Source organism: Saccopteryx bilineata, chromosome 2 (assembly GCF_036850765.1).
Source record: "Saccopteryx bilineata isolate mSacBil1 chromosome 2, mSacBil1_pri_phased_curated, whole genome shotgun sequence".
Taxonomy (NCBI): domain Eukaryota; kingdom Metazoa; phylum Chordata; class Mammalia; order Chiroptera; family Emballonuridae; genus Saccopteryx; species Saccopteryx bilineata.
In genome coordinates, this window is record NC_089491.1 from 262,347,782 (window position 1) to 262,373,468 (window position 25,687).

Here is a 25,687-nt window from a genome sequence, read left to right on the forward strand (position 1 = left end):
TTCCCTCTTCAGGTAAGTCTCATGAATGCAGCCCAGGGCCCAAGGCATTGTGATAATACAGGAGTATCTATGTTTTAGCTAAATTTTTGTATTTTATTTTTTAAAAAAAGGTACCAAATTCATATGGACTCTGTATTCAGACCTACCCAAGAGGCCACTCAAGGTAAAGTTGAGAACCATGTTTCCCCTGGTGGGGCGAGCTGTGGACACTTCTAGACAATGTCTTGGGGTCAGCTAAATGTGCAAGAGGCCCAGGTGACCGCCATTCCACCAGGCCCAGCACGCGCCACGAGGACTCATGAACTCTTGCTAACTACAGACATACTGTGAAGGTTCTCAAGACCCTGAACAGCAGGGCGAGAGGGGCCGCTAGAGGCATCTGATCCATTCACTGCTGCTCCCTTCCGGTTCCGTCACAGACCCGGGCTTTAACATGGAAACGAGTGCACCCGCGTGGCCCAAGTCTGGTAGAATAAACCCAACTGCGTGACCATAACCTGCACTGCCTAGTTGTAGCTCTGAGTACCTGCTGTTCTGCCACTGCTCGCTCTTTGTTTGACATCTACCTTTGAAGAAGGATGACAGGCCCTGAAGGGGCTAACCCTCTGAACGTGCTGTAAACAGACTGCTGGTCAGAGGCCAGGGTCTGAGCCATGGTTGTAAATGTGAATGATGCCTGTGCAAGGTCTCTTAACCAGACTTAAAGCCAAGTTCCTCATTCTGTAAATTATTAGGCATTAAATAGCAGCCAAATAATCTTTTTCATTTTAAGTTATTTACAAAATAGCTGCTTTTTGCAAAAAGCCTAAGTTAAAAGTAGTAGTTTATGCCATAACTGATTTATGTACTTGCTAAAGGTACCTTTTGTATCTGCTGTGTATTATAGCAATAAAAGAATCATTTTATTAGGAAAAAAATCAAGGGGTATTCTTTCATAATTTACTGAGTTGATGTAAGCATCCTTTCTGAACTCTGCACTGTTATGTAATATCAAACCTTTTCTTTCTCTGTTGGTAAAGGAAATGCCTGATTCCTCTTCGAGTGGAAAGGAGAAAACAGAAGTACTAACTGAAAAATATGTTTACTTTCTGGTAGGCAGTATTTTACGAAAGGTCAGATTGACCCGTGGAGCCAGAACCTTCTTGCGGACGGGGAGACTGTGATACCAGTGCGCATTGGTCGGGTGGTTCATCATCAGTAAACTTCCGTGGGCCAGCTGAAGCCTGACCACCTCCACCTTCCGGGAGGGGTTTTTCCCTCGAGAATCTTTATGCCGGAAGAAGAAGTCCCTACAGGCCCCAAAGGAGACGGAGGCGATGGGGCTCCCAGGAGCCAGTTCTCTTTCATCATCTCGGTGTTCCCCGATGTGATCACAGCCATCTTTATACCTGCAACGAGAGAGCATGCGCAGTTCACAGAGCGGCCTTCTGCAGTGCACCACCACTGCAGCATCCTCATCTTCCCACGGTGTGACACGTTGCCCCCTGCAGGCCGGGTGCTGCAAGGCTGGAGAACCCGACTTGCGTCTACAGGCGAGCCAAGCCTGGCGTTGTTATCCAGTCCCGGTTGGTCAGGTGCTTTAAAACTCAACAACCAGTAGAAGCCAAAAACCTATCTCCTGGTTCTGGTTCACCTCTGTAACCTCTCATGAAAAGGCCTCTACCGGCACCTAGAATAAAATTCATACTCCTTGCACAGTCCGGATCTTGCCCACCTCAGCTCATCCCACACCCCTTTCCCTCGTTCACTGCTTTCCAGCTATTTCAATGGGATTTTCACTCCAAGACAGTCCGAGATACCTCTGCTCTTCCTCCCACAGGCTGTGCAGGGCATGCTCTCTCTCCATTTAGTTAACAGCGCCTGTGTGAGCCCTCCTCTAACTGCCATCCCTAAATTGAGTTGTCACCCAGTGCAGTACTGCCCCACTCTGGGGAATGTCTGGAGACATTGTGGTTGCTATTGACTGGGGAGAGGTTGCTACTGATACCTAGTGGGGAGAAGGGCCAGGGATGCTGCTCAGCCTCCTACAGTGCACAGGACAGCCCCCACCACAGAATTACCAGATCCAAAACGTCACTAGTGCTGCTGTAGAGAAACCCTTCCCTAAACCCAGATCCCTTCCTCCCGGCCATTCTTGATCAGGTCAGCAAACACATATCCACGTCTAAAATTATCTTCTTTGTTCATCAGTGAGTCACTTCTTACTTCCCACTGCGGGCGAGCTCCATGAGGACTGACTGTCCACGCCACTCCACTACCGCAGCCCTGGTTCACTAAAGGGTTATTTGTTGTGAAATGGATAAAATGTGGTGGAATCCTAAACTCTTCCTTTTGGAAGAGGCAGAAGATTGATAAAATTCAGTGCAATGGTCTAAAAAAATTTAAATAAAAAAATAAGTAGGGGTCCTGGCCGGTTGGCTCAGTGGTAGAGCGTCGGCTTGGCGTGCAGGAGTCCCGGGTTCGATTCCCGGCCAGGGCACACAGCAGAAGCGCCCATCTGCTTCTCCACCCCTCCCCCTCTCCTTCCTCTCTCTCTCTCTCTCTCTCTCTTCCCCTCCAGCAGCCAAGGCTCCATTGGAGCAAAAGTTGGCCCAGGTGCTTAGAATGGCTCCATGACCTCCGCCTCAGGTGCTAGAATGGCTCTGGTTGCAGCAGAGCAATGCCCCAGATGGACAGAGCGTCGCCCCCTGGTGGACGTGCAGGGTGGATCCAGGTCAGGTGCATGCGGGAGTCTGACTGCCTTCCCGTTTCCAACTTCAGAAAAATACAAATAAATAAATAAATAAGTAGGGTGTCACCTGTTAACAAGCACAAAGTTGAAGGTCTGTCCAGTCACCAAAGAAACACGATCCCGGACTCGCTCCAGTACTGGGATCCAAGGCTTCGGAGACAGAGTAAGGCCTGAAAACGTGTAGGCCAGGCCAGGGTCGCCATACGTTGCCTGCTTCCTTGGCACGCTGTGCCACTTCCCAAACACCTGCACCTTGGCCAGTGCACCTGTGCAGATTAAACATAGGAGCTCAGAAAACCAGGCAGGTGAAAGAGAAGTAAAATAGGAGTGACTTTTAATAACCTGACCAAGGACCCCTCCTCAGAAGTCACTGTGGCTTGCCCCAAAGTTTCATGTAGGAACAGTGATTCTTGTCCTACGTCCAATTTTTTTAAAAAACACCGTAACTTAATTGCCTTAACTACATACAGTAGGAACAGAATGAAGAGGTTGAAAGGGGAGTAAGATAAAGTTAGGTGATTTTGCCCACTGTAGGGACTAAAGGTATAGGGCCCTATGGGGTTAACACAGCTTTGCAGTACTGTAGTTCTCAGTGTGTGGTCCCCAGAAGAAGCATCAGCATGACCTGAACATTCAAGCACCAGACCAGTGGTTCTCAAACTTTTTGAAGTAAGGGCGCATTTAAAATCCTACAAATAACTAACTGTAGGCACACTATATACAAATTTCTGAGAAATATGTTATAATAATTCAGTCAAATATTAAAAAAATAAAGTCCAAGCGTGCTTTTATGGTAAACAAAATAAATACAAAATTAAATTTATTCTGACATTAAAAAACATTTTTATGTTACTTTTTTTAGTTATGTTTTATAGAATTCATAAAAAAGAGGGGTTAGCCCTGGCCGGTTGGCTCAGCGGTAGAGCGTCGGCCTAGCGTGTGGAAGACCCGGGTTCGATTCCCGGCCAGGGCACACAGGAGAAGCGCACATTTGCTTCTCCACCCCTCCGCCGCGCTTTCCTCTCTGTCTCTTCCCCTCCCACAGCCAAGGCTCCATTGGAGCAAAGATGGCCCGGGCGCTGGGGATGGCTCTATGGCCTCTGCCCCGGGCGCTAGCGTGGCTCTGGTCGCAACATGGCGACGCCCAGGATGGGCAGAGCATCGCCCCCTGGTGGGCGTGCCGGGTGAATCCCGGTCGGGCGCATGCGGGAGTCTGTCTGACTGTCTCTCCCTGTTTCCAGCTTCAGAAAAATGCAAAAAAAAAAAAAAAAAAGAGGGGTTAAAAAATTTAAAAATGACAAAAAGTTATCTTTTTATATATATAGATACATTTTTAGTAAGATTTAGTAAATTAGGCAGGTCCCAGCGTGAATGTGTTTTTTCATTCTTGTGTTTATGAGAAACATGAGCCTGATATGTCCTAGTGATTTCTTCAATGTTTGGGCATATGTTTGAAAGGCAAACTCTCATTTCTTCGTCAATACACTGAAGAATTCCTCTCTTTTTACTCTTGTGTTGAGGGTAGAAAATCCTAATTCACATAAACAGGATGTTGAAAATGGTAGTAAAATGTTCAAAACTTTTTTTAGATATTGCCACATATTCTTCTTTTATAGAAATCCAGAAGACTTCAAGAGACAATTCCTTATGTTTAATCATCAATCCAAACCCCCCCCCCCCCCACCATACATATCATCTTAACTCTACACCAAACAAAGGATAGAAGAAACTTGCCTCCAGTCTTTCCGGGGAACATGGGGGGTAGTGTAAACAATCCAGCACCACAGCTTAACAGCCCTTTGCAACCTAATCAGGTAAGTGAGGTGGGGGGTTGGGCAGACTATCAGCTTACAGCCAATTCCCGGTACCTCTGTCCCCCAAAAATCTAAACTCCAAAAACCCTGTTGGTTTTTTGGTCTCCAACAGGCACATATTTCTCTGGAATACCACAGGGCACCCTTTGAGAACCACTGCACTAGACTGTGGGGGAAGGGCCCAGCAATTGGAGTTAACACATGCAACAAAATCCTCCGGGTGAATTACCTGGGCACGTGCTGTTTCTCCTACTAGACTAGTGTTCCTTGGCTCTGGCTGCATGTTAGAATCCCCTGGAAGCATTCTAAAAACAATGATGCCCGGGTTGTACCCCCAGCTATTCCGATTCAATTGATCTTGGTCAGAACTCAGCATCTTTTTACTGTTTTTTCAACTTTCCCAAATGATTCTTCCAGTGGAGATTCACTCTAGTCATCTGTCAGCTCCCAGTAGGCAGGCAATTCTGTTTTTGTTTTTGTTTAAGTTATTTCCCAAGCGCCTATCAGGGGCCTTGGCACACAGGGGCCCAGATAATATGTGTTGACTCAATCAACAAACTCATCAGTAATTAATAGTTCCTGAGTTCTGATTTCTCTAAACATAGACTAGGTTTATCAAACAATCCTTCAATACACACTGTACACCTCTGCTTACCTGTAAAATACTCCACTTCTTGCTCCAACTCTCGGAAAATCTCGTCTGCTTCGGCTTTCCCAAACAGGACCGTGTAACCGCAGTCTAGGCCGTCGGCTCGGATGCATCTCCAGCTGGGGGTTGCCAAGTTAACACCACTCCCGGGGGGTTCTCTCCTGGGCCTTTTCTTGCTGCTTTCCTCGTTCTCTCCTAACTCTGCTGGGCCTTCTGTCTGCTCTTGCTCCCTCTTTCCCAAGATGCCCCCTGGGACCCTCTTCACCAGGAATCTGTCCATCCTGTCTCCACAAAGTAAAGACTCAGAAGTCAGTGGTGGGGCAAAGAAAGAGACATTACCCAGGCTCTGTCTCAGGTGCAAAAAAAATTGCTCTGTGGCAAAGTGACTCACAGCAGCATTCCACCTTATTGTTTCCAAGTTTCCATTTTAAAGTCCTAGAAAGTATAGGCTTAAAGCTGGAAAGGGTCCCTTAGGATGATGGGTTCTGCCCAGCGTCTCCCACACCTGGCTATGCTAGAATCGGCTGGCAGGCTTGCAAAAACCCAGACGCCTGCACTCCACCCCCAATCATCTGAACATTTAAAGACACCCCCTGCCCCGGAATTCACACACCACCGGCAGGTTATGAAACTACAACCCAAACCCTCACTTTACATATGAGGAAACTGACACTAGGGAGAAAGTAGGGTTATCCAGAGGAGCAGTGTGTCTGTCTGCCTTTCACCCATAGCTGACTGTCCCTCCCACACCAGTATTAAAATTATTAAAATGAATCAACAGTACGGCGATCCTCACATGGATGATTCTAAATCTACATGTAAAACGATTACACGTGATCCATAGCCAAGCACTCTGAATTCAGATAGAAAACAAGAACTGTAACATGTGCGTGGTGTGGGGGTACCAAGGGTCGTCTTTAAAATATCAGACCGCGCAGCTTCGAATCCTACAAACACTGTCGGAAACGGGGACAGGGAGGAGCAAACACTCACCCGGGCTGCAGCAACTGCTTCCGGGTTAAGTCCCGCAGCAAGCTGGGAAATGCAGGCAAGTTTGCAAAACAAGGCGGGAGCGGCTTCCGAGCGCCACCTGTTGGCCTTTTGGGTGTGTTGCAAGCACTACTGTGTTTTTAGTTTACTAGTATTTGCTCTTCAACTGTAAAGGATCATCTGTGGTTCAGTGCACCTCTCCCTGGGGATTAATTTGGTGTCCCGACAGGGAGTTGGGCTACCAGCATATTGTCGCAGGTAGAAGCAGGAGTCCTGCAATCCGACCCAGTGATTTCCATTTCATTTCTGGCCTCTCACTTAGCATAATCTTTTCAAGATGTATCCTTGTTTGTATAAGTTGTTCCTTTGATAGCAGAGTAGTGTTCGGAATAGTGTTCCATTGTACTGGCGCCCCATAGTTTGTTTCCCTGCTTACCCAAAAAGGAACATTTGTATTGTCTCCAGTATTGAGCAATTACAAGTAAACTCGCTATACTCATTTCTGTGGAAGCTCTTGTGTGAACATAGATTTTAATTTCAGTTGGGTAAATACCTAAGAGGATTGCAGGGTCACCTGGTAAGTGTATGTTTTACTTTATACAAAACTGCTAAACTGGCCTGACCTGTGGTGGCGCAGTGGATAAAGCGTCGACCTGGAAATGCTGAGGTTGCCGGTTCGAAACCCTGGGCTTGCCTGGTCAAGGCACATATGGGAGTTGATACTTCCAGCTCCCCCCCCCTTCTCTCTCTCTGTCTCTCTCTCCTCTCTCTCCCTCTCTCTCTCCTCTCTAAAAATTAATAAATAAATTAAAAAGAAAGAAAGAAAAAACTGCTAAACTGTGTTTTCAAAGTGGGTATAAGTGTAAGGGGTTAAGTTACAATAATTTATTGTAAAGGCAGAATCACAGAATTTCCTGCAACTAGTTAAGGCACTGTATATAACTAAGAGCTTAGTTCACAAACCTTAACCTTTACTTTGTTACCTAAGAAATACAGGTAGTTCTCTTGCAGAAGTTCCCAGAGGCACATGACCCTAGCTGTTCCTGGGAGACACCTGCCCAAGCACTGGATTAAGGTACGGTACCTTACAACATTATGCAGATGGAGACAGAAATAAACAAGGAAAGAACACAGAGGATGATTTTAGGTAACACAGAAACTATAAATAGAGTGACGGGGCAGAAAAGTGGGGCAGAAGGCCTTTCAGAGGAAGCTGAGATCTAAAGCTTCCAGGTAGGAGGACAATGCGTGCACGGGTGTCAAGACAACACAAAGGTCAATCTGGTTATGTCCAGTGAGTGCTGAGATCCAGATTCAGTAATGCCACTGTGGGCTTCTGTCAGAGAGGGATGCAGCCTGGCCAACAGAGTAAGAGTTGTAACGTACTGTACCTTAATCCACAAGTTACAGAGACACCAAGTCCAAATGAATTTTTGAGATTAATTAGCCAGCTGCATATGACTGTAAAGCCAATAGCCACAGCCATCATCACAGCCATCTGGCCCATGCAGGTTCGCGTTTGATTCGGACAGATGGTAATGAAACAATGGAGCCAAAAAGTGGTGGGCCATCATCTTTAATCCTAGCTTGCACCCAGTGGGCAAGTAAAAACACACACTGGGCTCCAAAAGCCACTCATTCAGTGCTCACAAAACTACTGACTTATCCGAGTTTCCTAGAATCAAAGGTTTCTAGCTTACTAGCCTTATTCACCTCTGTTCCCCATCTCCTTCTCTCTGCAAAAACTCTGCACTAACTGACTTCTCCTTTAGCACTCCGCCATCTTGGCTGCCTTTCCTCTCCTCCATGTGGCCTTTCTCTGCTCTCCTTTCTCTGCTCTCTCCTGTAATGCTAATCTCAGGAACCAAGAGAGAGTAAGCTCCCAGTCTGCCCCACTTTATAGTATAGAAATCAAAATCCTTAATCCAATATACAAACAAGAAAGTCTCTGATACAAAGTCACTTAGGGCCCTGGCCGGTTGGCTCAGCGGTAGAGTGTCGGCCTGGTGTGCAGGAGTCCCGGGTTCAATTCCCGGCCAGGGCACACAGGAGAAGCGCCCATCTGCTTCTCCACCCCTCCCCCTCTCCTTCCTCTCTGTCTCTCTCTTCTCCTCCCCAGCCGAGGCTCCACTGGAGCAAAAATGGCCCCGGGCGCTGAGGATGGCCCTGTGGCCTCTGCCTCAGGCTCTAGAATGGCTCTGGATGCAACAGAGTTACGCCTCAGAGGGGCAGAGCATCGCCTCCTGGTGGGCATGCGGGTGGATCCCGGTCGGGCGTACGCGGAGTCTGTCTGACTGCCTCCCCGTTTCCAGCTTTGGAAAAATGAAAGAAAAAAAAATTAAAAATAAAAAACAAAGTCACTTAGGGTGGTGTTGGTCAAATACGTTTGTAAATATGATATATATGTTTGCTCACTTATAGTTTGTATTGGGTGTGGAGGACAGGCTGTAAGCAGGCTGGGTCATTATAGCCTAAGTCTTAGTTTTAAGACTAAGCTTTTCCCTACACCCTTGACTGCATGATGTGGGGTGGTGTACTTTCATGAGGAATCCAATTATGTCTCAGATAAGTGACTTTGAATCAGAGACTGCCTTGTTTGTATATTGGATTAAAGGTTTTGATTTCTACACTATAAAGTGGGGCAGACTGGGAGCTTGCTCTCTCTCGGTTCCTGAGATTAGCATTAGAAGAGAGAGCAGGTTAGAGAGCAGAGAAAGGCCACATGGAGGAGGCCAGGAGAAGCAGCCAAGATGGTGGAGTGCTGAAAGAGAAGCCAGTTAGTGCAGAGTTTGTGCAGAGAGGAGATGGGGAACAAAGGAGAATGAGGCTGGTGAGGTAGTCACCTTTGATTCTAGGAAACTCAGATAAGTCAGTAGCGTTGTGAACGCTGAATGAGTGGGTTTTGGAGCCCAGTGTGTGCTTTTACTTGCCCGCCGGAGTAAACGCAAACCTGCATGGGCCAGATGGCTGTGATGATGGCTGTGGCTACTGGCTTTACAGTCTTATGCAGCTGGCTAATTAATAAATCTCAAAAATTCATTTGGACTTGCTGTCTCTATGTAACCTGTGGATTAAGATACAGTACTTTACAACTCTTACTCTGTTGGCCAGGCTGCATCCCTCTGAAAGAAGCCCCTCCCACAGCTAGGATAAAGATGATGACCCGCCAGTTCTTGGCTCCGGTATTTCATTACCCTCTGTCCAAATCCACTGCGAACCTGCATGGGCCAGGCGACTGTGATGGTGGCCGCGACTACTGGCTTTACAGTGGGAAAGGGTTCATCTTAAAACTAAGCCTTAGGATATAACAACCCTGCCTGCTTACAGCCTGTCCCCACACTCAGTTCAAGCTATAAGCGAGCAAACCTATATATCATATTTACAAACTTATTTGACCAACACCTGGGGATTATCACGATATAATTTACATTTTATTTATTTATTTTTTATTTATTTTTTAATTCATTTTAGAGAAGAGAGAGAAAGGGAGAGAGAGAGACAGAGAGGGAGAGAGAGAGAAGGTGGGGAGGAGCTGGAAGCATCAACTCCCATATGTGCCTTGACCAGGCAAGCCCAGGGTTTCGAACCGGCGACCTCAGAATTTCCAGGTCGACGCTTTATCCACTGCGCCACCACAGGTCAGGCCATAATTTACATTTTAAACACATCACTTGGTAGGAAAGAAGTGACCAGCCAGAACTGTAGCAGGAGATGGAGAGCAGCAGTTGAATTCAGGCTTTATTTTGAAGACAGAACCCAGGGCCCGTTGATGGTTTGGATATGGGGAGGGAGGGACTGACAGACAAGACTCCTCAAAGTCTCCCTCCGCCTTACAGGTCAGGCCCAATGTCAAAGTAGTATCCAAGAACTCAACAAGTACTATTTTAATGCTAATTTCACTACCACAACTACACAACTGGACATGTACTTTTATCTTTGCAGGGATTTGCCCCAAGGCATAGGTATGATGCTTGAATAAATGGAAGAGTAGTGAAAAAGCGAACCGCCTTAGGGAACCTAGCCCACAGCAGCCCCTCCCGCACATGCGTACTAGGCCCTCAGTCGCCCCCTGCCCAGCCCACGCCTTCGGTTGGAGCATGCGCGCGCGGTTTGGCGCGAATTACAGACTACTTGAACCTGCGCCAGGTTCGCGGGTCCCAGGGCGGCGCGCGTTCGCTTCCCCCTCGGCTTCGGGATGATCGGCCAGAAGACGCTCTACTCCTTCTTCTCTCCGAGCCCCGCCGGGAAGCGACGTGCCTGCAGCCCTGAGCCGGCTGGCCGGGGAACCGGCGTGGCGGCTCTAGCAGAGAACGGGGATGCAGCGGTAGGGCACAGCGGGAACCGCTAGTGCGGCCGGGGAAGGGGGAAGGGAGGAGATAGGCGGCGGACCCCCAGCGACCAAAGGGTTGCAGAAATGCGCCCCTGACTTATTAAATTGGGGTCCCGCGTTCAAACAGCTTCCACGTGTTCAAAACCGCCTTAATTTGTTCAAAACAGCCGGTGCTGTTCGTCGCCATGCTGAGGAGGCAGCCAATAGGGGCGAGCAATGGGGCCTCCCTCAACGTCACCAGGCGTGCCGACCAATTGGAGGGAAGGGGCGGAACTTCGAGAGCTTTTTTTTTCCTCCGGGCTTTTGCCGCGAAAAGAGCGCGTGGGGGTGCGAGTGGCGGGGCGGTGGGGCGGGGCACCTGGTTGTGGGGCCGCCCCTCCAGCGAACGGCTCCTCTCTGCCAAGTTTTAGTACCAAACACAAAATTGGGGGCATCGGCTTGCTAGTGCGTGTCTGGGCTAAGGTCTGGGTTTTGCATCGACAGTCGAGTGGGGCCGAGACCCACAAATGGGTATCTTCAGCTTTGGGCCTTTGGGTTGGGGGTGGAACCTACGGATGCCTGGAAGAGGCCCGTTGCACCTCGTGACCCGTCATTGCGGGGTCCACTTGCAGGCCAGCCCCGCCAAGAAGGCCCGGTCGGAGCAGGAGGAGCCCGGCACACCGCCCTCGTCGCCGCTGAGCCCCGAGCAGTTGGTCCGCATCCAGAAGAACAAGGCCGCGGCCCTGCTCAGACTCGCGGCTCGCAATGTGCCGGTGGGTTTCGGTGAGAGTTGGAAGAAGCACCTCAGTGGGGAGTTCGGAAAACCGTACTTTATAAAGGTAAACGGGCCTGACCAGGCGGTGGCGCAGTGGATAGAGCGTCGGACTGGGATGCAGAGCACCCAGGTTGGAGACCCCGAGGTCGCCAGCTTGAGCGCGGGCTCATCTGGTTTGAGCAAAAGCCCACCAGCTTGGACCCAAGGTCGCTGGCTCCAGCAAGGGGTCAGTGGGTCTGCTGAAGGCCCACAGTCAAGGCACATATGAGAAATCAATGAAAAACTAATGATTAACGCTTCTCATCTCTCCGTTCCTGTCTGTCCCTGTCCCTTTCTCTGACTCACTCTCTGTCTCTGTAAAAAAAAAAATTTTTTTTAAATAAATAAATAAAAAGAAAAGGTAAACGGGAAGGTAGCGAGCCCTTTGTCTTGTTAATATAGCAGGCCAAGGCTACGTTTATAGGTTATTGCTTCCGAAGTATCCTATTTTCCTTTCTTCCAAGTGCTTCTCACGCTACGGGGGTAAAATGAAACCATGGTGTTTTGAATCCACACATTTATGTTACTTAAAATTTCTAAAAGACTAAGATAATATCCTGACTTGTTTTAATCCATTTAGTCTGCTATCCAGGAAAGGGTGACAGTAAAACCACAAAGCAGAGTGCATGAGACCTAGCTCCACCTTAAGAAAGAAGTGGGAGGGTTGGCATGAACAGCAAGTCAAAGCTTGTAGGCCAATCAGCATTGACCCAGTCCAAAGAAAGGGAGGGCTTGAAGAGATTGAGTAACTATTAGGTGGGGAGCTGGTAGTTTTTGTTTTTGGGGTTTTTTTTGTTTGTTTTTTTAAGAATTTGAGCCTGACCTGTGGTGGCGCAGTGGATAAAGCATCGACCTGGAAATGCTGAGGTCGCCGGTTCGAAACCCTGGGCTTGCCTGGTCAAGGCACATATGGGAGTTGATGCTTCCAGCTCCTCCCCCCTCCTCTATCTCTCTCTCTCCCTCTCTCTCTCCTCTCTAAAAATGAATAAATAAAATAAAATTAAGAATTTGAATATAAAACATAACAAAGAGATAATACTTCAACTAACTTTCTTTTTGAATTTTTATGCTTTCGGGTGAGACTCCGATTGTAAAGCTAGTTTCTCGTTCAATCAGCTAATGGGATTTGTTGCAGAAGAAAGAAGACATTACACCATTTACCCACCCCCACACCAAGTCTTCACATGGACCCAAATGTGCGACATAAGAGATGTAAGTACAAGTTGTGGATGAATTTTAGTGAAAGAGGGTGGATATCAAATAATATTAATTAGGGACACTGGAGTTAAGTCACTGTTCACAGTTCAGTAATAAGTAAAACACTAAAATTGTGAGATTGGTCAAGCCAAATTTTAACCTACTTAAACGTGTTTTGTTTGTTTGTTTTTTAACTTTTGCTATGTGCTGTTGATACAGCACGAAAGGAAAATATGTATATTTTTCGCAAAGGCATGTATCTGCTTGCTCTCATTTCTTGTATTTTATTTAATCTTGAAACCAATCCCAGGCCAGTGTTAAATATTATCGTGGTAGTGATGAGGAAACTGTGGCATGAAGCAGTTGAGTCTTTTTCACCTGGTTATAGTCAACCCTGCCTTGACTTGTAGCTCAGCACTCTTTCTGTCTGACCACCCTGTCTTTTATAGTTCACACCTTCAATCTCTTAACTTCTGGCCCAGACGGTTTTGCCACCCTGTTAACAACTCCCTTTGCTTCTATTCATTATCCACAGGGCCTGCTGCTTAGAGGCTCTGGTCATGCCAGTCTCCTGTTCAGAAGCTTTCCTGTAGCTTCCCACTGTCTGAACTATGAGAGCTGAACGTGATTATGGCCACATCCCACTTACCAGCCTATGTCCACCCCCCACTCAATGGAACAGTGTGGCAGTCGTCTCCTCGCTTCTGTCTTTTGAAATCCAACTAGATCTAGGGCACCTCGCTAGTGCCTGTGCCCCACCACATTTATGATCTGGTTTTCCTCTAATTCCCCCCAGTATGTTTAATGTCTGCTTACACTGGAGGTTTTTATGTTTCATTCTTACCCTTTGCCCTCCCCCCATCTGTAAGTGGAGAGCGGGAATCCCGTGATTTAACAAGTGTCTGTTACATAAAAGTGAAGTAGGTGAATATGCCGTCTTTGTAACGCAGCTACTTCTCATACTTAGCAAACTTAACAATTTTCAGTTAAGAGTAAGACATTTTTAAAATTGATTTTAGAGAGAGGGAGGGGAGAGAGATCAATTTGTTGTTCTGCTTATTTATACATTTATTGGTGATTTTTGTATGTTCCCTACTGGAGATTGAACCAGCAGCCTTGGCTTATCAGGGCATCACTCAACCAACTGAGCTACTCAGCCAGGGCTAGAGTAAGGACTTTGGATATAGTGCCTCATTTTTGAAGTTTTAAAAAACATCACCACCAAGTCTTTTTTTTTTTTTTCCCAACACCAAGTCCTTTTAAATTCAGTACTATTTTGAGCCTTTTTGAGTTGTATGTCCTGTTTTGAATACCAGTGATCAATATAATTAAGAATAAGAAAAGATAATGAGTCCTGGCTGGGTAGCTCAGCATTGTCCCAGTATGTCAAGGTTGCGGATTCAGTCCCCCATCAGGGCACACACAAGAATCAACCAATGATGGCATGAATAGGTGGAACAACAAATCGATGTTTTTTTTCTCTTTGTCTCTCTCCTTCCCCTCTCTCTGAAAATCAGTAAATGAAAATTTAAGAAAAGAGCATGAAACTGAGAATCAGATGGCCAAGCATGGCTTCTTTGCAAATGAGCATATAGAGGGACTGGGAGGTTACCTGACTTCTCCAGGGTTGTTTCTTATCCAGGACCAGAACTGGAAAACTTCCCTGCTGGGACCGGTTGTTTTATGCTGGGGCCAGGGTGAGCACCAGCAGTAGGAAGGGAGAGGTCTATGAAAATTTCCTGATTATGGGAATGTCTAACACTGGATTTTGAAGGATAAAGTGTATGTAACTATGGAAGACTCTTAAGAAGGTACACCTTGAGCAGAAGCATGAGAATGAATAAGTGGGCGACCCCCAGATCAAAAGGACCAGCCGGTATTTTTATACCTTCAGTGACAATGATCTGATTACTTTTCACAGCCTCTGGCCTCCTACTCCCCTTGCTCTTTGACCTGACCTCATTATCTCCTGGTTTCCTAAGGGGAACAGGCACCTTCCTATGCTGCTGGTGGGGAATTTGAATTGCTTTGATTCACTTAGAAAGCAATTTGGGATGACTGATAATTTAAAATATATTTACCCTTTGACCAGCAACTCCACTATTAAAACATTCCATAGAAATAAAAGCAGCAGTGTGGAAATCTCTTGTGTACTAGGGTGTATACTGCATGGCATTTTGTAATGGAAACAGGCTGACTGCCCATCAGTGGACAGGCTCTATTGACTTGAAGGATTCCCAAAATGTGTGGTGTGAGAAGCACAAAAATGTAGGGGAATGAAGACAATAAGCCCAGTTCTAGAGGTAATTGAAACTGGTTAAAGCGGGATGGGATAGGATAGCCTGGAATGACTAACCACTTTGTGTGTCTCTGGACAGTTGTACTTCTTGTTTTCAAGGATGTATTTACTTGCGTAATTTGAAAAATGAAAGGGGTGAAAGCAAAGCTGACCCCAGCTTGTTCCGAATACCTGTGTTTGAAGGGAGGGGAAGTGTGGCAGGGTGACTGAATGCAGGAGAATTTGGTGATGAAAAAAATGATGCCAGGTCACCTGCTTTTCTCTGGGGCTTCTTAGTTAGGTCAGCAGGGGGGCTGCCCTTCTCGTTGTCCTGTCCCTTGAATAGGTCATTGGTCAGCCAGGTATTTATTACACTGCCTACACTAGAGTATTGTTTAATTTGCCACCTGTTATTCACAGGTGAAGGTTGTCATCCTGGGACAGGATCCATATCATGGACCCAATCAAGCTCACGGGCTCTGCTTTAGTGTTCAAAGGCCTATTCCACCTCCGCCCAGGTACGATTGCTTTATAGATGGCCCTGGTCCAATTATAGTTACTTTCAGATGTGTACTTTGCAAATCACGTGTGTGCCTTGTGTGGGGGGTTTTCACTAGCCTTTGAGGTGGGATTCCTCAGTCTTTGCACTAGTGACATTTGAGATCTGGGTCTCTGGGGGAGAGGGTCGGCCCTGTGCACTAGAGGATGTTTAGCAGCACCCGTGGCCTCTACCCACCAGTTGCAAATAAATATATAAAGATATAAAAGTGTAACATGCCTGACCTGAGGTGGTGCAGTGGATGGAGCTTCGACCTGGAATGCTGAGGTTGCCGGTTCAAAACCCTGGGCTAGCCCGGTCAGGGCGCATGTGGGAGTTGATGCTTCTTGCTCTTCTCCCCTTTTTCTCTCTCCTCTTCTCTTTCTCCTCTTTCTCTCTCCTATCTAAAAATGAATAAATTTTTAAAAAGTGTAACAAATCATCAGTTTGGTGGTGGGGGGGCAGTTTGTAACCTAAGTCTTCCTAAATGCTGCTCCTTAAATCCAAACAGACCAAAATGAAGGGCTTGGGCAGGGTTACCTGTCAGAAGACATGGCTGTAGCTCCTCCTGAGCCAGTGCCATTTGTTGCCTCCTCCGCCTCGGGCTGTCCTTACGTGCTGTAATCCACGTGTCTTTTGGAGGTTACTGAACTTTCAGAATTGTGCTCAAGATGTTTTTTCTTCTGGCTTGCTTTCAGTTTGGAAAACATTTATAAAGAGCTGTCTACAGACATAGATGGTTTTGTTCATCCTGGTCATGGAGATCTATCTGGGTGGGCCAAGCAAGGTAAACCAGCTGCTGATACATGTGTTTTGGGCGGAATTCAGTCTTGTTTCTGTCCACTTGCTTATGTTTGTAACAGCCGTAAAGAACGAGAGAGCTCTATCTAATAAAATGGTTAAACTCATGTCAGAAAATGTATCTTTTATCCTGCAGCCAATGTTTTAATCATAATTTGAAAAGTGTGTTCCTTTTTATTATTATTTACATTTGTCCATTTAACCTAACTTTCATCATTTAGAAAGGTGGCCTCACTTCTGTCATTTCAACATAGGTTATGTTGTATGTGTTTAATACCCATCTATTGGGCTTTTTTTTTTTTTTTTAATTATTGATTGACTTGAGAGAGGGAGAGGTGTCCATTTGTTGTTCCAGTTAGACAAACTATAATCAGGATAAGAATATTTACTCTGGTTTCTTGCAGTTAGATTTTTTTTTTTAATGAAACACTTTGGCTTCCTTTTATTTTGGGGGGTTATTTAATATCACTTAAGATATGATTTGAAAACAATTCTTTCTGATTGCTGTTATATAATGCTTGTTCACTTGCAAACTGAGAAGGTGTTGAAAGTGCAGAGGTGAGAGTTGAATGCCCTCTAATCTCACCAAGAGGTAGCCAGCAGTCTGTTGTAATGCTTTCTCTGTGACCAAATCTCAGACAGCTGCTCTGCACTCCTGAGAATGGTTTCCTCATGTGTTCAGCCCTGTGCCTGGGTGTTAGGCTGACTCGTTTCAGCCTGCCTTTAACCTGCTTCTCTGATGTGTGTCCGTAGGTGTTCTCCTACTCAACGCTGTCCTCACTGTCCGGGCGCATCAGGCCAATTCTCATAAGGAGAGAGGTTGGGAGCAATTTACTGATGCGGTTGTGTCCTGGCTAAATCATAACTCAAGTGGCCTTGTCTTCTTGCTTTGGGGTTCTTATGCTCAGAAGAAGGGCATCGCCATTGATAGGGTACGTGGTTTGTAACAGTTTAAACTAATTGAGAGGTTTCTAGGAATCCTTGCAGAGTTTGGTCCTTGAAAATCGCATCATAAAATGAAGCTTAATTTCCTTTAAGACTGGTAATTAGTTAGGTTTCCCAATGAACAAAATTTAGACAAATGAGAATGGTTAGTAGTGTGTGAGTGAAGCAACTGGTCAACTTCTGATTTAATGCAGTTAGTAATACAGGCATAAGCCTGCTGTATACATAGGAAGGTAACAGATCCCTGGGTACCATTCATTTCACAAATAGTATACTGTAAATGACAATAGCCAACACAATAGCTATCAGGTGTGAATGAATCAAGATTATACCTTTTTTTTTTTTTGGTCAAATCAGCTAAAAATATGTTTTTTGGTGCACTGCCAGAATAGTTTGTGTGCCATGAGATAAAAAAGATTGAAAATTGCCAACCTACCAGGTTGTCCAGCCAGAATTCAGATATCATTCATAATGCCTCCCTGCCTCTCTCTTTCCCCCTTCTACCGCTTTCGCGTTGACCCCTCCCCATCCCATGTGCAGTCAGCCAGTCATAGGTCACCCACTTCCTTTACTGTCTCAAACCGCCCCCACCCAAACACCTTTGCCTTTGTTCGACCCTCCTCTGACCTTGCCTCAAGCATTCTGGTGCCTTCTCCCTGAAGACAAGGGTCTTGGGCATGGCCCTGGTCTGCCGTTCAGCCATGGTTCCCCTCTCTTCACCTTCAACTCCAGGCTGACTGCACCTCCCTGTGCCCCACTTCCCTGCCTGCCTTGAACACCCTGCTTTCTTTATCCTGAGTATAGAGGCCTCTCCCTTCTCCAGAGGCTGACTAACTCATCCTTCAAAGCTCAGCACAGGTCACATTTTCCAAGGCCTGTACGCCATGCCAGACAGAGTACTAATACGCACTTGACCTCTTATTTCTCATGATACTCTGTACATGTGACCATTCATTTATTCCTTCACAGTGACTAGATGGTGGGCGCTGTTGATATTCCCAGTTTACAAATGAAAAATGAAATGCAGCTTAGGGAGGCTCAGCAACATCCCTTTGGCTATACAACTAAGTGGCAGAGCTAGGGCTTGAACTCAGGCCTTCCAGCTCCAGGCTCTGCGCCTTTAACTGGGCTGCCTGGCTTTTCTTAAGGCCCCTCCTGGACCAGGAAACTAAAGGCAAGGATGTTTGAAAACAATTATTTGTTAGGTAGTTTCTATTTAAATACAGAAACCAATAAATTTAGAAGAAAAAGTCTAGAAACTACAGTTGAAATTTTAAAAATCAAAGTATTCCATTTTTATGATAAGAATTCAGATAGTCATAAGAGGTACAAAACAGAAGTCAATACTTTCCACCCAAATAGTGTTTTGGGTATTTTTTCCAAAGAGTTTTTAATGCAGTTCTTTTTTTTCCACTTTATATATTTTGGAGGGCTTCCCATAGCAGCTATATGTAGCTTGGCCTTGTTCTAGGAGCCATGTGGTGTTCCATTGTAAGAACTTCAGAAAAATATTTTAGCCAGTTGCATAACACTGGATTTATATTAGGTTTTACATGGATAAGAAGTGCTGCTGTGAACTCCTTAAACCTGCATCTTTGTCAGTCTGTGCATCATGGTGTCCTTTAGCAATATATTCTCAGTGGTGGAATTGCTGGATCATAAGGTGTACGGCACTTAAAAATTGCATAGATGGTGCCAAATTGGAGGCTGAGCCTGGTCCTCTGCAGCCTCAGAGCCTAGCAAAGGTAGTTGCTCCACAAATGAATGAGTAAGTGCACTAATGTGCTAGTACGAATGCTGAAAGCCAGTAAACAGCAAAGTGGGAGAATGCAGAGAGGGTAGAGGGTAAAGGGAACAGCACGGCTGTCTTCATTCAAGGGCGCCAGCCATCACATCCCTAAGATGTGCCACCTTTCAGTCATTCTCTTGTTCTCTTTCAGAAGCGCCACCACGTGCTGCAGACTGCTCACCCCTCCCCACTGTCGGTGTACAGAGGGTTCTTTGGATGCGGACACTTCTCTAAAACCAATGAGCTGCTGCAGAAGTCTGGCAAGAAGCCTATCAACTGGAAGGATCTATGACCCTGAACTGGGGAGGGTCTCCGGGCAGTTTCTAGAACCTGCTATTGAAATATTTGTCAGTGACAAAGTTGAATTGAAAAAATAACTTCCCTAGTGATTCATAAGCACTCTGCATACTGGGGTAGAAAGTTTTGGTAAAGTGGCCATGAGCCAGGCTGCCCTGGAGTGGTGGCTTTATTCTGCAAAGACTACCATGTGACCGCATGTCTGTCTTTGCAATGTGTCTTTGGTCTAGAATAACACATTTCAAAGTTCTTGGAAAGGAGAGGTCAAATACTCTGACTCCTCTATTCCTTTCTGGTTAAAGATGGGGAGATAAGCACCTTTGTGGCGAATGCGTCCACCACTACTTGTTTTACCTGCAGGTTCAGTTTTCACTTGTAAGGTGATGGGTGTCTTTATTTAGAAAGGCCCCCTTTGCACATCCTGGTGTTCAGTCTGGGCCAGGTCCACTGCCCCTTTGAACCTTTACAGAACCCTTAGGCCCCTCCTTGGAGGAAATAGGATTTTTTTTTGACAGTTCCCAGAAATGGGTCAATTTCCTGATTGTAGCAGAGGTGGAAATTCAGGAGAACAGTCCTTGTTGTGAGCCTTCAGACTGGCAAAGGCCAAGAGCAGTGGGCTGAGAATCTTTATATTCTTGGGGTGTTTCTAGGAATAAGCAGTGGAAGTTGGACAGGAAGGAGAAAGGTGTGGGGTTTTTTTTGTCTTGTTTTGGGTTTTTTAGGAGAGGAAATGCCTTTCTCCTGGTGTATCCTGAATTGGGTTTTTAAGGCAGCATAGTGCCAAAACTTTTTTTGTTTTTATGGACTGAATCACTTTGGGATATCTTTTTCTGCACCACTGGAGAAATTTGCTCTTTTAAGAAATACTTACTCGGATGTATATATGTATTTTTTTAATCTTTTGTTGAAGAAACCATCTTTCTTAGGTCTGCAACTCCATCCTGGAGCCCGTGAGATACTATTTTGCTGTTAGCTGGGTTCAAAGTTAAACCCGCTTGAGTTTGGTAATAAAAGGTTAAAGATTCGCTTTGTGCTGAGTGCCCTTTATGCTGCGTGCCCTTCAACCGGTCAGATCCTTCTGGGACTAGGCATCGGCATCTGCGGACACTCTTGCGCCGCCCTTGGGCTGTGGTCGCCATGGCAACCATTGTGGGCAGGAAGGGCCGCCTCCGCGCTGCCCTCGCTTCCTCAGTCCTCCCCCCTCCCTCCGCCCCGATGGAGCTGCCCACCCCTCCGCTTTGGTAAGCGCTGGGCGGGGTTCCAGGGAGGGGTGCAAACTGGGGAGTAGCCGGGGGTCTCCAAGTCGGGCCAGATTCCAGCCTGGAGCTGGGGCTCCGAACCCTGTGTGGAGGCTAGACGGGGACTGGGTCTGCTGAGACCTTAAAGGGGCCAGAAATTAGGGATCGGCTGGAAAACATTTCTGCCGGGATCGTGGTGTGCCTGTCACAGGCGCTGTGTCCTGCCAAACCCTGGGACAGTGCAAGGGGAGCTTCCCCACCTCCCTCTGCTAGCATTTGCAGGCTTTCCAGGGAATCCGGAGTTGAGGTGTAAGGCCAGGACTCTGGGAAAACGCTGCGATGGCCCTCTGACCTGCCAGCACTTGGCTGGAGTTGGCAAGGTGGCCTATCAAGATGAAAGGCTGATGGACGCCCCTGGTACAGATGAAGGAAGTAGAAGGGATCAGAAAGGATTGGTAACACGTGCCTGCATTTAAGAGGCTTAGAAAGGATGGCTGTAGTGGGGACTGCTAGACCAGCACCAACATTTCTTACGCAATCAAGGAGTTGGAATCTTCCTTGCGCTTGAGAAGACAGTATTGCCCTCTGAGGCTTAGTTTTATGTTTGAAGGGCTTGTGGTCCTACGTTCTACCATCAGCCGGCCGGCTTTCACAGAAGGAAGACAGAACAAAGACATTCTTGATTTGTCATCTGGTAACTGAGGGGCCCTCCTCCCCTCAGCATTACAATGGGTTCCCTTATCTGAGGGAGAAATGAGGGGGTTAATATTTCTGTGTCAGGTTTTGACACTTCCCTCCCAATGTAGTGCTGTAAGCAAAGAGGGAGCAGTAAGGTCTAAGTTGCCGTAAAGAATTCAAAAGCAAACTCACTTTAAAAACCATACTGAATCTTCAGAGTATAGAGATACTTTAAACACAACACAGAGCAGCATCTTAAACGGTCTATGACTCCCTCCCCCAACCCCCAAATACTATGAGTTTAATCACTGATCTTTTAGGAACAAGGCTCATTGTGATGAACTTAGCTAGCTATGTAGTTGTAAACTTTTTCCTGTTTCCAGATTTGTTGCAATTCTAGCACTGGGTATACCAAAATGAAAGGCAACCTTGGCCCTTTAGGTCAGGGGTCAGCATATTTTTTCTGTAAAGGGACAGATAGTAAATACTTAAGCTTGGCACAGTCATCCTCTCTGGGAACAACTCTTACAGAGAAAACAGCCACATGCAAAATGAAAGTGAACAGGTGTGGCTGTGTTCCAATAAAAGTTTATGGACGCCGAAATCGGAATTTAATATGATTTGCACGTGCCATGAAATCTTGTTTATTTTCTCTCAAGCATTTAACAAGGTAAAAACCACTGTTCGTTCGGGAGCCATAGGAAAACGGGGGCCATGGTTTGCAGAGCCCTGTTCCGGGTGCTCCTAGACACACTGGCAGAGACAGAGCCCAGCTGCTGTGTCCTCCCACTGTCTGGGAAGTTTGTGGCTCTGTGGGAGCATGTGAGAACCTGGCCAAAAATGATTCCTGTCTCCTCCCATCTAGGGTAAGGAGAAGAGTATATCCACTGAGGGCTTTTGGAAACACAAGGAAGTCAGTTATGCAGTGTTATAACTTGGAACCCCAAGTTATAAAATAATCAGTGGAATGACTTATCTGATCGGAGTCCAGTGGGGCAAGGTAGGGGAATGTGAGTTGTTCTTTTCTTAGACTTCAGCATGTTAATAGACATCCCTTATTAAATAAGATAATACATTTTCTGCCTTTTAAAATTCACTTTGCTTTGGTTTGCTCCTGGGATAAAGTCTTAAAAAGGGTTTTGGATCAGAGAAGCCACCATTTTGTGTGTCTGTGTGTGGCAGTAGCTTTTGTCTTTGTCACGCCTTAAAGATGTCCAAGGTGTGGGCTCTGGGCTACTTTGGAGGGTCCTGCCGTATAGACTGGTGGTGACTCAGTCTGAGAAAAAGTGGGAACAGATACCTGCTAGAAATGGCCGCTTTCCCTATTTAGGGCCCTGACAGTTTTAATCTGGGTCTTACAGCCTAAAGTTGCTGATTGATTATCTCATTTGGAACCAATTTTTAAATTTTTGAAGCATGCTTTGGAAATACAGATATTGGTAAGTGGGGCAGGTCAGGAGATCAATACTTTGCATTCTTTGCTGCTAAATTGTATATTTCCTTTGTCCTCATATTTGGGGTGATGGGTATTTGGGGGCTTCAAAGAAGCAATTAGTGTTCCTCAAGCCTCACTACGGAGTCACCTGGGGGAAACCTTAAAATAAATATTAATGCCGGGCTGACTCCCAGAAACTCTGATTTAATGGAATTTGAGGAGGAGGAGGAAGGGGAAGAGGAGACAGGCATGTTTATAAAGTGTCCAGTTTGTGGCAGGACTGGCAACTTCTTTCCCAAAGCCCTGTTTCCTTAGACCACGTGGTCAGTTGATTTTTTTTCTTGTTTGGGCAAACTAGATAAATATGACTTTCTGAATCTGTGTTTGAAGAAATGTATTTTTTTTATTAATGTTCTAACGTTTGGAGGGAAAAGTTTGTGAATAACTTTGGTTACAAGCCTTCCATAGTCTTCTAGAAAATACCTTTGGCTTAAAGAAAGTGTCGCGAGAGCTGAGCCACCAGAAAGAGTTTTTTATCTGAGCGTGCATGTGCGTGTGTGTGTGTGTGTGTGCGTGCGCGTGCGTGCGTGTGTGTGTGTGTGTGTGTGTGTGTAGAGAGTGGGGAGGGTTTCTAGTCCTTATGAAAGTAAGTTTCATTAGATTTTATTACTAAGTACCTGGTGCTATGCAAGGCACTATGCTCGAAACACACTGTAATTTAATTTCATTTTCTGCCCCATACGGTGAAGCAGTTGGGTGAGGAAACTGACTTGCCCGTTTGTCCAGAGCCGCAGGTAATGGCTAGGATTTGCCCCATGTCCCCCTGATTTTGAAGCCCAATAGCCTTGTCATGACACTCTGCCCAGATCCTAATTATTTGCTGTCATCCAGAGCAATTTTAAATGGGCTTTACTTTTTTTTTTTTTTTGACTCACAGATGGCTCTTCCAGGAAGCATGGGAGGACGTGTCTATAGTTTGAGGGGGTGCCTCTTTAGAAGGATTGAATGAGCTTCTGGAAAGTCAAGTCTCAATGAATAATCTAATCAGTCACAGGGGTTGCTGATTATCCAGGAGTCAAACTAGGCAGGCATTGTGCTAACCAGGGGTCCCCAAACTTTTTACACAGGGGGCCAGTTCACTGTCCCTCAGACCGTTGGAGGGCCGGTCTATAAAAAAACTATGAACAGCCTGACCTGTGGTGGCGCAGTGGATAAAGCGTCGACCTGGCCGGTTCAAAGCCCTGGGCTTGCCTGGTCAAGGCACATGTGGGAGTTGATGCTTCCAGCTCCTCCCCCCTTCTCTCTCTCTCTTCTCTCTCCTCTCTAAAAATGAATAAATAAAATAAAATTAAAAAGAGAAATCAATACAAATTAAAAAAAAACTATGAACAAATCCCTATGCACACTGCACATATCTTATTTTAAAGTAAAAAAACAAAACAGGAACAAATACAATATTTAAAATAAAGAACAAGTAAATTTAAATCAACAAACTGACCAGTATTTCAGTGGGAACTATGGGCCTGCTTTTGGCTAATGAGATGGTCAATGTCCGGTTCCACATTTGTCACTGCTAGCCATAACAAGTGATATGGCGCGCTTCCGGAGCCCTGACGCGTGCATCCCGCATCACCGGAAGTAGTACTGTACTGAGCGATGCCGTGCTTTACGGTGCTGCCACATACAGTACTACTCCAGGAGCACAGGATTGCAGATCACTGACCACCAATGAAAGTGCGGCAGGGGCTGCATAAATGGCCTCAGGGGACCACATGCGGCCCACAGGCTATAGTTTGGGGACCCCTGTGCTAAGCCCTCCACCTGTATTGTTTCATCCTCGACTCCTTAAAACAAATGTGGCACTCTTTCAGGTGACAGACAGCTGATGATACCAAGGCTTCAAGAAGACACAGGAGGCAGACAAGAAGTGCATTCCTACTTATCAGTCCAGTGGAGAAAATTCCCCCAAGTTCACTGTTGGATGACTTCCCTCTTGGCAAATAAGCCCACCAATAGTAATGGCTCCTCCAGCAGCGTGAAGGCTGCACCTGGCACGGACACCATGTCAACTGTTTTTGCATAAATTCAGCCCTCTTGCATCCTGGTTTACTGGAGCACAGTGCCTTTTTGTGTGTCCTCTGCTTTCTTGCCACCCGCTCCTGTTTGGACCTGGAGGTGACCTTTGTCCCACATGCTGCCAGCCCTCCCCACAGGGCAGAACATTCTGTAAGAGCCCAGCCTGCTGGGTTTCCCCTCCCAGCCCTCACAGAGAGCCAGCCCAGCGACCCTGCGTGGGAATGGGGCTCTTTTGGTATTGTCTTCCCCCAAGTCCCAGAAATAGGAACATTTCCCTGTGTGGTGTTTGCATTGAGAAGGTTTTACCAAAATCTCACTGGGGGTGGGGAGGGGGGGAGAGAAGCCAGGTGATCTTTTGCTAGTGATCACCTGAGCCCATTCACTGGGAGCTTGTTCCAGATGCCATTTCTCAGATGACCTGTGTGCGGTTGATTTTTCAGCATGTCAGAGGAGGGCCGACATGACTTTGTATTGCTTACGACAACTTGGACTTTAGATACCCCGTGGCTTAGGTGTCTGAGAATTTTGAAATAAAGCACGTTAGGGGATTGAAAGGTGGAAAACACCATGAAAAGGCTTGGCTGCGAGATCCTTGGGCACTTTGCCTGGGTTGTCATTGCTCTTTGGTGCCTTAAAGGTTAAGTGCACCCGGGATATTTTTAAACTGGCCAGGGCCAGTTAATCTAAAAGTTACATTTACAGTCATTGCAGGGAGCAGCGAGCCGGCTTAGAGACGAGCCCTCCTGCAAACAAGGAACCTGGACAACGTCCTCCTGAGTGCACAGTTGAGAGAACATGGGAAAACAAAAGGCGGAGAGAGAAGTGGTAAGTGAGCTCGCCCCTCCCTGGGGTCAGGGGCCTAAAGCCAGCATCCAAGTGAACGGGGATTCAGAGCATAGTGATACCTGCACATGAGCTCTCCAGCTTTCTAGGGGGACAGAGCTTCCTGTCCTGTTTGCCAGATGCCAGGTGCTGACCCTGAGGGCTCTGAATGTAACAGATGAAGGAGAAGTGTCTTTCTTTGCTTCTATAAATGGTTATGTTGCTGGGACTCCCTGAAACCCGAATGCTTTAGGTTTTTTGTTTAACTAGAAGGCAGTTCTGTGAT

The 25,687-nt window shown here is 46.4% G+C and overlaps 4 protein-coding genes across 12 annotated transcripts in view; 3 read left to right on the top strand and 1 right to left on the bottom strand.

Moving 5' to 3' along the window:
* USP30 (ubiquitin specific peptidase 30) overlaps nucleotides 1–787 on the top strand; it is a 31,332-nt gene extending 30,545 nt beyond the window's left edge. The window contains exon 14 of the mRNA XM_066260345.1: nucleotides 111–787. Within this exon, the coding sequence (XP_066116442.1) occupies nucleotides 111–216 (106 nt within the window). The 3' untranslated portion in view covers nucleotides 217–787. The remainder of the gene's footprint in view (nucleotides 1–110) is intronic.
* Nucleotides 788–906: 119 nt separating this feature from the next.
* ALKBH2 (alkB homolog 2, alpha-ketoglutarate dependent dioxygenase) lies at nucleotides 907–15,901 on the bottom strand. Of its 3 annotated transcripts, none has more exons than XM_066260350.1 (5): nucleotides 15,861–15,901; nucleotides 15,566–15,724; nucleotides 5,201–5,475; nucleotides 2,799–2,997; nucleotides 907–1,388 (listed from the first exon to the last, which is right to left on the bottom strand). In XM_066260350.1, the coding sequence occupies exons 3-5, from the start codon at nucleotides 5,472–5,474 to the stop codon at nucleotides 1,082–1,084; spliced, it is 780 nt and encodes a 259-aa protein (XP_066116447.1). In that variant the 5' UTR covers nucleotide 5,475; nucleotides 15,566–15,724; nucleotides 15,861–15,901; the 3' UTR covers nucleotides 907–1,081. The 3 variants fall into 3 exon arrangements, with proteins under 3 accessions (XP_066116447.1, XP_066116445.1, XP_066116446.1); XM_066260348.1 differs by lacking the exons at nucleotides 15,566–15,724; nucleotides 15,861–15,901 and adding exons at nucleotides 5,586–5,629; nucleotides 5,991–6,151; XM_066260349.1 differs by lacking the exons at nucleotides 15,566–15,724; nucleotides 15,861–15,901 and adding an exon at nucleotides 6,100–6,121 and having other exon boundaries at nucleotides 5,201–5,629.
* UNG (uracil DNA glycosylase) lies at nucleotides 10,331–20,176 on the top strand. The gene is made up of 7 exons (XM_066260347.1): nucleotides 10,331–10,508; nucleotides 11,126–11,332; nucleotides 12,424–12,519; nucleotides 15,203–15,300; nucleotides 16,019–16,107; nucleotides 16,875–17,053; nucleotides 19,007–20,176. The coding sequence occupies exons 1-7, from the start codon at nucleotides 10,380–10,382 to the stop codon at nucleotides 19,145–19,147; spliced, it is 939 nt and encodes a 312-aa protein (XP_066116444.1). The 5' UTR covers nucleotides 10,331–10,379; the 3' UTR covers nucleotides 19,148–20,176.
* A 74-nt stretch (nucleotides 20,177–20,250) lies between these two features.
* The window catches only part of ACACB (acetyl-CoA carboxylase beta), a 114,040-nt gene continuing 108,603 nt past the window's right edge, over nucleotides 20,251–25,687 (top strand). For 2 of the 7 annotated variants that reach the window (XM_066260351.1, XM_066260354.1), the window contains exons 1-3: nucleotides 20,251–20,393; nucleotides 21,934–22,068; nucleotides 24,375–25,404. The gene's annotated coding sequence lies outside the window, so the exon portion shown is untranslated. The remainder of the gene's footprint in view (nucleotides 20,394–21,933; nucleotides 22,069–24,374; nucleotides 25,405–25,687) is intronic. The other 5 variants (XM_066260355.1, XM_066260356.1, XM_066260357.1 and 2 more) reach the window with 5 other exon arrangements.

Bases quoted from the DNA above. Each gene is read 5' to 3' on its own strand.
- ALKBH2 (XM_066260348.1), bottom strand. The intron at 2,998-5,200 runs GTAAGCAGAGGT...TAATCTGCACAG, and splicing joins AGAAGTGGAGTATTTTACAG to GTGCACTGGCCAAGGTGCAG. The intron at 1,389-2,798 runs GTGACACCCTAC...CTCTCGTTGCAG, and splicing joins AACTTTGTGCTTGTTAACAG to GTATAAAGATGGCTGTGATC.
- UNG (XM_066260347.1), top strand. From the start codon at position 10,380: ATGATCGGCCAGAAGACGCTCTACTCCTTCTTCTCTCCGAGCCCCGCC. The intron at 10,509-11,125 runs GTAGGGCACAGC...GTCCACTTGCAG, and splicing joins CAGAGAACGGGGATGCAGCG to GCCAGCCCCGCCAAGAAGGC. The intron at 15,301-16,018 runs GTACGATTGCTT...GCTTGCTTTCAG, and splicing joins CCTATTCCACCTCCGCCCAG to TTTGGAAAACATTTATAAAG.